This window comes from Saccostrea echinata, unplaced genomic scaffold (genome assembly GCF_033153115.1).
Source record: "Saccostrea echinata isolate AGI-Se365-2 ecotype Australia unplaced genomic scaffold, CSIRO_AGI_Sech_v1 ptg000001l, whole genome shotgun sequence".
NCBI classification, from domain to species: domain Eukaryota; kingdom Metazoa; phylum Mollusca; class Bivalvia; order Ostreida; family Ostreidae; genus Saccostrea; species Saccostrea echinata.
The window spans coordinates 52,686,178-52,697,461 of NW_026889750.1; the positions used below are offsets into that span (position 1 = coordinate 52,686,178).

The 11,284-nt window shown below is 34.3% G+C and overlaps 2 protein-coding genes across 2 annotated transcripts; one reads left to right on the plus strand and one right to left on the minus strand.

The window, feature by feature from the left end:
- The first annotated feature begins 3,679 nt into the window (after positions 1–3,679).
- Positions 3,680–5,465, plus strand: LOC133198525 (uncharacterized). Its single transcript, XM_061334611.1, has 4 exons — positions 3,680–3,771; positions 4,080–4,270; positions 4,942–5,051; positions 5,445–5,465. The coding sequence occupies exons 1-4, from the start codon at positions 3,680–3,682 to the stop codon at positions 5,463–5,465; spliced, it is 414 nt and encodes a 137-aa protein (XP_061190595.1).
- Positions 5,466–8,462: 2,997 nt separating this feature from the next.
- LOC133180797 (tyrosinase-like protein 2) lies at positions 8,463–10,459 on the minus strand. Its single transcript, XM_061315268.1, has 3 exons — positions 10,139–10,459; positions 9,567–9,679; positions 8,463–9,310 (listed from the first exon to the last, which is right to left on the minus strand). The coding sequence occupies exons 1-3, from the start codon at positions 10,235–10,237 to the stop codon at positions 8,527–8,529; spliced, it is 996 nt and encodes a 331-aa protein (XP_061171252.1). The 5' UTR covers positions 10,238–10,459; the 3' UTR covers positions 8,463–8,526.
- Between the last annotated feature and the right edge of the window lie 825 nt (positions 10,460–11,284).

Sequence of the window (11,284 nt, forward strand, 5' to 3'; positions counted from 1 at the left end):
TTCATACAGGTATGAAGATATTTGCTCTCTGTATGTTTATATAATAGAGAGGTACCACAAATGTATATATTAGTGTATACAAATATTTGTCACTTATAAAATTAAAATCTATGCATTGAAACTTATTCATTTTACTTATATATAAGCATGACTAAAAGTTGTTACAAAATTTTTGATTAAAGTTTGTATCATCTGTTCTTAAATAAATTGCTGACAATACGTATATCTCTACAAGGGTTTAAAACCCCTCCTCCTAAGAAAAGTTTGTCATTAATAGCTTTTCCTTGTGAGACATCAATATAAGAAAGATGAGCGCATACAATTTGGCTTTCTTTTATTATGATATTGAGATATATCGAATACGTGTATAAATATAAATAAATTAGATTCAGCATATCAGGCTTGCTAAATTAGATACATTTCCACTTCGATATACATTAAAGAACGTGACCCATATTTTTAAATAGACAATAATATATACATTTAAAGTTTGATGTTGTGGTTTTCTTGGTATTAAATACGAACAAGACGGAAACAAAGAATGAAAGACGATACGTTCTACGTGTGTTTTGGGCCAAAAGAAATTCTAGGTAATCGAAACTTAAAGAAGATTTACAAAGAAAAGTTATTTCAGTAATAGTTGAAAGTATTTTTTAGCTTTATTTCAAAGAATAAAAAAGGAGTTCTATTGTTGTCCTTTCTCGCTCATGGCTGCTTAACAAATAAAAAGCTGACAAGGAACAATACTATATTTCTTACACAATTGCTTCAATAAGAACAGTTATAAATATGATGAGTATTTGAATACTAGTGATTTGTATATTCGGGCATTCAATTAGATGCCTAAACTTATTTTTGCTTTGAAATGAAATAACAAACCGTATTCAATCCCTGAATTAGACAAAGAGAATGGGTACAACACTGATGCCAGAAAACACCGGAAGAGGTCAATTGCTAAGGACACAGTCAACTAACCGTCAGTCCCCCACGACTAAAATCATCCAATTGTTTTGATTGGGTTTTAAAAACGTTGAAGTCAGAAACGTTCGCAAATCAGTTAGAAAATAACGGCTTAAGGTCAGACGACATGTTCCCAAAAAATATATAATTTTCCCTAAGAATTTGATTAACTTCTCTTTCTTTAAGAACTGGGGTACTTTACCAGGCATTTGTGAAAGATCCAGGAGGATAGCATTTCCTATATAATCCTACTCATTAACTGGGAAATACTTGAAATGCTCATATCGGGATTTTTAGGTCACCTGAGTCACTCAGGTGACCTATTGCTATCTGTTTTCGTCCGTCGTCGTCAGTCGTCCGTCGGTCGTAAACTTTTGAACATTTTCAGCTTCTTCTCTTGAACCACTGAACCAGTTTCAACCAATTTTGGCATATAGCATCAATGGGTGAAAGGGTACAAAAATTGTGAATATCATGGTCCCTGCCACCCTGGGGCCTGAGGGGTGGGGCTAAAACCATAAAAATTAGTGCTATCTTTAAAAATCTTCTTCTTTACTCCTGGACATCAAGCAGTCAAACTGTTGGCATGATTGTAATAAGCATTGAGCCCTCTACCAAAATTGTGAAATTCATGGCCCCAGGGTCAGGGGTTCCGGTGCTAGGGCGGGGCTAGATAGATCATATAGTGAAAGTGCATTATTTCTTTGAAAATCTTCTTCTCTACTCCTGGGTATTATTGAAACAAATTAAATACATTGTTATGATAAGCAAGAGTGACTCTACCAAAATTGTGAAATTCATAGCCCCAGGGTCAGGGGTTCTGGGCTAGGGTGGGGCTAGATAGATCATATAGTGAAAGTGCATTATTTTTTTTTTGAAAATCTTCTTCTCTACTCCTGGGTATTATTTAAACAAATTGAATACATAGTTATGATAAGCAAGGATGCCTCTTCCAAAATTGTGAAATTCAGGGCCCGGGGATCAGGGGTTCTGGTGTTAGGGTGGGGCTATATAGATCCTATAGTGAAGGTGAATTATTTCTTTGAAAATCTTCTTCTCTGCCCCTGGGTATTATTTAAACAAATTAAATACATTGTTATGATAAGCAAGAGTCCCTCTACCAAAATTGTGAAACTCATAGCCCCAGGGTCAGGGGTTCTGGTGCTAGGGCGGGGCTATATAGATCATATATGAAAGTGCATTATTTCTTTGGAAATATTCTTTTCTGCTCCTGGGTATTATTTAAACAAATTAAATACATAGTTATGATAAGCAAGAGTGACTCTACCAGAATTGTGAAATTCTTGCCCCAGGGTCAGGGGTTCTGGTGCTAGGGTGGAGCTATATAGATCATATAGTGAAAGTGCATTATTTCTTTGAAAATCTTCTTCTCTACTCCTGGGTATTATTTAAACAAATTAAATACATTGTTATGATAAGCAAGAGTGACTCTACCAAAATTGTGAAATTCATAGCCCCAGGGTCAAGGGTTCTGGTGAAAAAAAGGGGGGGGGGCTCTGTTGATTATATAGTGAAAAAGCAAAATTTCTTTGAAAATATTCTTTTCTGTTCCTGGTTAAAAAGCAAAGAAGCTAAGTATATAGTTATGATGAGCAAGAGTGCTTCTTCCAGAGTAGTGAATTGCATGACCCCTGGGTCAGATGTGCTGGTGTAAGGGTGGGGCTCTTGATAATATAGTGAAAATGCATTAATTCCATTAAATAATCCTGTCTACTCTTAGTGTTAAGCAGATAAACAAAGTGATTACTTATGATGAGCAAACTTCTGGTCCCAGGGTGAGAGGATCTGGTGTTTCTTGCTGGGGAGGGGTGGGGGGGTGGGCTCTATTGATAATATAGTGAATCTGTAATAAAATGCATTATTTCTTTTAAAGTCTTCTCTGCACTTGGGCATATCGGAGGAAAAAAGAGTAAAAGTTTTAATAAGGAAGAGTATTTTTACTAGATTTTTGAACACCTGGACCATTTGGTCAAATGTTCTGGTCCTGGCCAGGGCTCTATTAATTTGTATTCTACTGAGAGGAGTTATTCCCCTTTGCCGTTTACTTTTGATAATTAATCACTGTAAGTAATGTACTTGAAAGGTTAATAGAATAAGAGAATTATGCAAGAATGTTTATTGTATAGTACATAAGGACTTTCATAGTTTTAATGATCAGATATACTTGTAAGTAATAGATAAATAAAAATGAGACAAAAATAACTTGTCTTTTTAAATGTTCATCAAAGACCAAGAGAAGCCAATGTAAGAGATTTTAACAAGAAATTAAAATAGTACAGAAGCACTGATAGTTTGCTATTTAATATACTGTATGGTGATAGTGATAAATGGTGGAACAGATTAGAATCTAATTTATGAACTGTTAATGAATAGTAGACTAATTATTTTGTTGATCCTGATCACCCTATTTTTCTTGCTTTTGGGCAACAAAGCTTCACCTTTCAGTTCATTTTATACTCTATGGATCCTCTAAATTGTACTATTATACTCAGGTGACCGTTAAGGCCCTTGGGCCTCTTGTTTAAGGATACTCTTGTATATTTGACACCCAAAATTGAATATTTTGTGTGATCTGCTTTTAAGTTACCTTCCCAACTCGTAGTTACCTCTGTAAATAATGCTACATTTATACATTAGAACGTGATGATTTTAACTTCCATGTTCCAGTAGATTAATGCTCCTAAGTTGGTAAGTTACAATGGAGAGACTGAACAGTTCCAACCATCCTCAGTTCCATCTGAAGAGAATCGGACCAGCTCCTAATAGACCAAGGGTGGTTTCTGTCATGGAGTAAGTTATCAAAGCAGAATTTAAGGGGAAAATATTTTTACATTCTATTATAATTATAAGTTAACGTGAGGACACTTTGATGCATTAAGCATTTGATTGATAATTTTTGAAATATACTGACTAGAAAAAAGGTGAAAGGCAAAGGGTAATGTTATTTTTAAAAAGTAAAATGTGATCTAGTCTAAATTACACCTATTTTGTTTTATGTTTTTCTCCCCTAGTTCTTCTTACAAGAATTGAAAAATTCACAAAAATACTCAAGGTACTTGATAGCAAATTTACCAACTGAAGAAGAAGTCTTTTTTCAGTTTTTATAAGGTAACAAGTATCATTGGACGGAATGGTCTAGAGGTTGATTTCTACATTGATTCGGACACCAGAGTGCAGTCACAGATGATTTCCCGAAGTCATGCTCGAGTGGTTATACAACCAAACAATGACCACAAATTGTTTGATGATAGTTTGAATGGTGTCTTTGTGAACCATATTAAGATAAGAGGTAATGTAAAAATTCACCAAAACAGCTGATTGGCATCAAATTAAAAAAATTATCTTTTGTTAAATGTTTAAAACTTTGATAAAATAAAAAATTGAAATTGTTTTTACAAATAGTTTTAATACAATGTCGTATGATGTGAGAATAGTTGTGGAAATACATGTTCTACAATACAACTGAACTTTAATATCTCGAAACAGGTATCTAGAACACCATAGATATGTCCAAGTGATTTGGGGTCCCAAGCTCTTTTCAAGTATTTTACCCTCAATATCTCGAACCCTCGAATATCTCAAAGTTTATTCTCAGTCCCATCAAGTTTGAAATAATGAATTTCGACAATATTTGTTGAAACGTTGGATTATTCCACCTCCATTTGGGTGTATAGTTTATTAGATGTGTATTTCTACTTATTTTCAATGCACTTGCTTAGAATATATAAAGGCTTGTTCCATTGAGAGAATGATAAACTCTATTTTATTGTAGGAAGACAATAAATGTTATGCATTATTGCATAGAAACAAGAATTATCTTGTCCTGTTTCACAGAAGGAATGATAAACCTATTTTATTGCAGGGGAACAATAATTCATGCACATTCTTGCAGAGGAACATTATTTTGTTTGATTGCTCTTGTACAAGATTGATTTGAGAAATTGGTTATTTCTCCTACAGGGAATGTTATATTATCTGAGGGGGATAGAGTGACCTTTGGCCATCCTTTTGGGCGAGACATTCCATTTGGGACGTGGGAAAGACAGGTCAACAACCACCATCAATTTATCGTAAGTTTTACCGTGTATAACTTATCAGGCATCACTTATTTATTGTAAGTATTACCAAGTACAACTGAATCAGCTTTCACTAATTTAAATTTTACCGTTTATAACTTAATCAGCCATCACTTATTTATTTTAAGTATTACAAAGTACAACTAAATCAGCTTTCACTAATTTAAGTTTTAACTTGTACAACCTAATCAGGCAACACTAATTTATTCTAAGTATTACCAGTTACAAGTTGCATACATGTGATTCTTCCGATGGGAGACAAAATATCCCTATATTTCAACCCCCTTCTGCCCCTCCCGATTAATTTTTGAATCTTCCGTGTTCTGAAAATCTTCACATTAATGATAATTTCACTGAATTGTTATCTCGTTTCATATAATTACCCAGAATGAAAAGAAATTGAGATAGCAACTCTAGTGCAATACACAGGTCTGGGCGGCCTCCGTTTTTGGAGGATAGATTTTATGCTCTAAAAACAGAGGATAGAGGTGTCGCCACCTACCAGACTTTTCAAAACAAAGGGCTGTTAACTCTTAACAAACAAATAACAGCAACTCTTGCATTTTTGAACCTACACTGATTTTTCAACCAAAACATATAAAAGGTAAATTTTCATATGATGATGGATAAATCTAGATATAAAATCTTTATAACATTAGCCTATTTTTAGGTCACCTGAGTCACTCAGGTGACCTATTGCTATCTGTTTTCGTCCGTCGTCGTCAGTCGTGTGTTAACATTTGAACATTTTCAGCTTCTTCTCTGAAACCGCTGAACCAATTTCAGCCAATTTTAGCATATGGCATCTATGTGTGAAGGGGAACAAAATTTGTGAATATCATGGTCCCTGCCCCCCTGGGGCCTGAGGGGTGGGGCTAAAACCACCAAAATTAATGCAATCTTTAAAAATCTTCTTCTTTACTCCTGGACATCAAGCAGTCAAACTGTTAGCATGATTGTAATAAGCATTGAGCCCTCTACCAAAATTGTGAAATTCATGGCCCCAGGGTCAGGGGTTCTGGTGCTAGGGTGGGGTTATATAGATCATATAGTGAAAGTGCATTATTTCTTTGAAAATCTTCTTCTCTACTCCTGGGTATTATTGAAACAAATTAAATACATAGTTATGTTAAGCAAGAGTGACTCTACCAAAATTGTGAAATTCATAGCCCCAGGATCAGGGGTTCTGGTGCTAGGGGGAGGGGGAAGGGCACTATATAGATCATATAGTGAAAGTGCATTACTTCTTTGAAAATCTTCTTCTCTACTCCTGGGTATCATTGGAACAAATTGAATACATAGTTATGATAAGCAAGGGTGACTCTACTAAAATTGTGAAATTCATGGCCCCAGGGTCAGGGGTTCTGTTGCTAGGGCGGGGTTATATAGATCATATAGTGAATGTGCATTATTTCTTTGAAAATCTTCTTCTCTACTCCTGGGTATTATTTAAACAAATTAAATACTTAGTTATGATAAGCAAGAGTGACTCTACCAAAATTTTTTAAATTCATAGCCCCAGGGTCAGGGGTTCTGGTGCTGTGGGGGGGGGGGGTATATTGATCATGTAGTGAAAGTGCATTATTTCTTTGAAAATCTTCTTCTGTGCTCCTGGGTATTATTGAATACATAGTTATGATAAGCAAGGGTGACTCTACCAAAATTGTGAAATTCATGGCCCCAGCGTCAGGGGCTCTGTTGCTAGGGCGGGGCTATATAGATTATATAGTGAATGTGTATTATTTCTTTGAAAATCTTCTCTACTCCTGGGTATTATTGAAACAAATCAAATACATAGTTATGATATTAGGAAGGATGCCTCTTCCAAAATTATGGTGATTTTCATGACCCTTGGATCAGGGGTTCTGATGTTGGGGGCCGGGCTCTATTTATTATATAGTGAAAATGCATTTATGCTTTAAAAATCTTCTCTGCTACTGGGTATTTTTGAAACAAGCTAAGTACATTGTTATGATAAGCAATGATGCCTCTTCCAAAATTGTGAAATTCATGGCCCCAGGGACAGGGATTCTGGTTCTAGGGTGGGGCTATTATAGATCCTATAGTGAAGGTGAATTTTTTCTTTGAAAATCTTCTTCTCTGCCTCTGGGTACTTTTTAAACAAATTAAATACATTGTTATGATACACAAGAATGCCTCTTCCAAAATTGTGAATTTCATGGCCCTAGGGTCAAGGGTTCTAGTGAAAAGGTTGGGGGGGGGGCTTTATTGATTATATAGTGAAAAAGCAAAATTTCTTTGAAAATATTCTTTTCTGCTTCTGGTTAAAAAGCAAAGAAGCTAAGTATATAGTTATGATGAGCAAGAGTGCTTCTTCCAGAGTAGTGAACTGCATGACCCGGGTCAGATGTGCTGGTGTAAGGGTGGGGCTCTTGATAATATAGTGAAAATGCATTAAATCTATTAAATAATCCTGTCTACTCCTTAGTGTTAAGCAGATAAACAAAGTGATTACTTATGATGAGCAAACTTCTTGTCCCAGGGTGAGAGACTCTTAGTGTTTCTTGGTGGGGAGGGGGGGGGGGCTCTATTGATAATATAGTGAATCTGAAGTAAAAATGCATTATTTCTTTAAAAATTTTCTCTGCACTTGGGCATATCAGAGGCAAAAAGATTAAAAGGTTTAATAAGGAAGGGTATTTTTACCAGATTTTTTAACATCTGGACCATTTGTTCAAGTGTTCTGGTCCTGGCCAGGGCTCTATTAATTTGTATTCTACTGAGAGGAGTCATTCCCCTTTGCCGTTTATTTTTGATAATTAATCACTGTAAACAATGTACTTGAAAGGTTAATAGAATAAGAGAATTATGCAAGAATTTTTATTGTATAATACAAAAAGTATTTTCATGGTTTTAATGATCAGGTAGACTTGTAAGTAATAGATAAATAAAAATGGAACAAAAATAGCTTGTCTTATTAAATGTTCATCAAAGACCAAGAGAGGCCAATGTAAGAGATTTCAACAAGAAATTAAAATAGTACAGAAGCACTGATAGGTTTTTTAATATGCTGTATAGCGATAGTGATAAATGGGGAACAGATTAGAACCTAATTTATGAACTGTTAATGAATAGTAGACTAATTATTTTGTTGATCCTGATCACCCTGTTTTTCTTGCTTTTTGGGCAACAAAGCTTCACCTTTCAGTTCATTTTATACTCTATGGATCCTCTAAATTGTTGTATTATACTCAGGTGACCGTTAAGGCCCTTGGGCCTCTTGTTGATTCAAATATTTTTTCCAGACATTTTTCAATTTTTTCAATTGCTTAGAAATCAGAAGATATTAATAATTATAAAAAGATGTTTTGGTATATTTTGAAGAGATGCAAAATCAGATATTTCAGGAAAGTGTTGTCTGATCTTAAAAATCAATTACATATATTGGACAATATGACAGCGAGTATATTTGTGACATAAAAAAGATACAAAGTAATTACCCATGATATTATATAAGTAGTGAAATAAAATAAAGAAATAAAGAAAACAGAATGGGTGTGAAAAATGTCATGTGAACACTATCTTTTCCAGCCGTTGTAAACTTATCACTTGGAACGCATCTATTAAGATTCCTATCACATTTCAGGTATTTAGACTGACCACAATCCGGACATGTAGGTGAATCTTCGTAACGAACATTTGCTGCAAGACTTGCTTTAAGGCCGTCCACATTTCTCATCCAATAGAAACAATCCATCGTGCGGTTAGGATAATGACGTTTGATGTCATCCCCAACAATTTCATATTCTTCTTCAACTTTCATAGCCGTTTGTTTCTGAATAAATTTGCTCCATATATAGTCGATGTAAGCATGGTGGAGAAAAAAGACGGGATCACGAGGAGAATCGTCCAAAATGGACATCATACCGCCCACCCAATCGTGAACAATGTTGTGTTGTCCTTCCAATGTGTGGGTATTGTTTTCCTTGTTATAAACTATTTGTTTCATGTGATGTACAGACAAGTCATTCATGATCATATCGATAGTGCTGTGTGTCATTAAAGTACCGGAGTTATTAAAATTCAGATTTCTCCGAAGTGTGCAGTTATTGACATCTTTCCAAAATTTGAATGGGCCTGTTCGCACAATACCTTTACCATTTCCCAAAAATTCATTCGTAAAGATAATAGACTCTGAAGGAGTCGGGTTGTTGTCCATGTAGTTGTCTAGTAGGGAATCCCAATACGGTAGAGCCACCTTTTTGTTTTTCTGACGAAGAGCTGATTCAAATCTGTTGAAAATAGCTACATTATTGGTGATTTAATTTCATATAATTATATTCAGGCAAAAAAATCAAAAGCGGCATGTTAAAGCTTCAATTCAGTTTAAGTTGATATTTTAACTCTAATGAGTTTACCGCTTTATTTGCACTAATCAACACAAGACTTGAACAAAACATAAGACTGTGTTCAAATGATGTACAAAATATGTAATCTTAGAAATAAATTAGCAAAAAAAAAGGAATGGTAAAAGATATAGAAACTCACATGAGAAGAAAAACTCTGTGCCATCCTAAAAAGTTGCTCCCTCTATGAATGGAGCAAATAGTCTGGTTGGTGTGAATCATTGCAATTGCGTCATATTTGTTGGGCCATATGGTCTAGAAAATGAAAATTTTAAAAATAGAATTGTATTCTTAGTGTTAAAATCGTCAAAATTATCACTCACTTCACAACTGAATAATTTTTAGAATAATTTTTGTCCAGTAAATTCTTTTGATTCATTTAAAAAGTACTAATCCCTTAAATAATGCACCATCATTCATGCTTCAAAGTTTCTTCTTAATTTATAGTTCTCAAAATGTCTTCGACAGTATACCCAGTGAGAAAATTTATTTGTGTTTTTCGATTATAATTTAAGTCCTACGAATTCTTTTTAAATTTGGATTTGTCTCTTAGATCTACCTTAAAATGCTTTTTGAGAGTAGTAAAAATCTTAAAAAAGATGCGCACATATATTGACAGATTAGCTTCTTTGCCAAACTGATTTGGATTCATATAAATAACCTATCTGTTAGAATAGATTGCAGATGCTATTTTGAATATGTATATCTCCTTACCGTGTCTTTTTTCAGGGCCAGTACAGCATCAATGTATTCCTGTCTCTCTGTCTCACCCAGTGTCCTGATCTCCTTCCGTGTATGCTGTGTGTCCGACATTGACTCTCTGTAAAGCTCATAAAACCAGTCCTGGGTAGATTTGTTAAGCGTGCAGAAATAATCGTAAGTTACATTTTGGCAGGTATCTGTGTCAAATAAAGTTTCATTGCAGGCGAAAGGATCTCTACTCGTTAACAATTCAATCGCCGAAGGTCGTTTTAGAAATGTTATAATGGCGAGAGAATGTGATATGACTGTTAGAAAAAAAATGAGGCTCAGTTGGACCATCATGGCAAACACTGAAGCAAAAGTTCAGAAGTGCAACTTTATTTACTCAAAACCTGCATTTTCTTTTTCTTTTATACTATTCTATTTGCTTGTCCCTCTTTTCTTTGAAATATATAAATAAATTGAGTGCTTTCCAGAAAACATTTTTGTGTCATATTTCCGAGTAATGACATACTCCACCATAGTATGGTGGCAAAATTATGCCATCCAGATAAATGTTGACAAAAGATTTCAAGTCAAGATAACTATCTCGTCAAGTCAAGAAAACTTGCTGATTTTGTCGTGGTACACAAACTTCTATCTCATCTAGTCAAGATAAGCTATCACATTTTGTTGTGATAGCTATCTCGACATGACAGGATAATTGATCTTGTATCATGACTAAAATGTTTGTGTTGACAAGTACTGTCTCCTTATTTTTGCTTTGACTATGACTGTATATAGGTTGAACATAATTTTTAGAGATAAAGATTTTCATATAAACAGATCCATACAATATCTCTGTTACAAGTTAACAAAATAGGCAAAATTCAACATCTATATTATCTGTCTTTTTGAGATACTTGCATAGCATTAGTGAAACAATTAATGCATAGAGTCATTCATTTTTTAAAGAACTACCCATAATGATGTCATAGCCAAGTATTGATAAACAATAAATAAATAAATTAAAATAATTTATATAATTGAATAGTAAATCTATTGAATTAATACTGTTATTGCAAATATTACATATAATTAAGTAAAAAATTTATTGGTTTGGTTTACACATATTTGTATCTAATTTTACTGTAAACATAGACACGGTTTGAACACGCA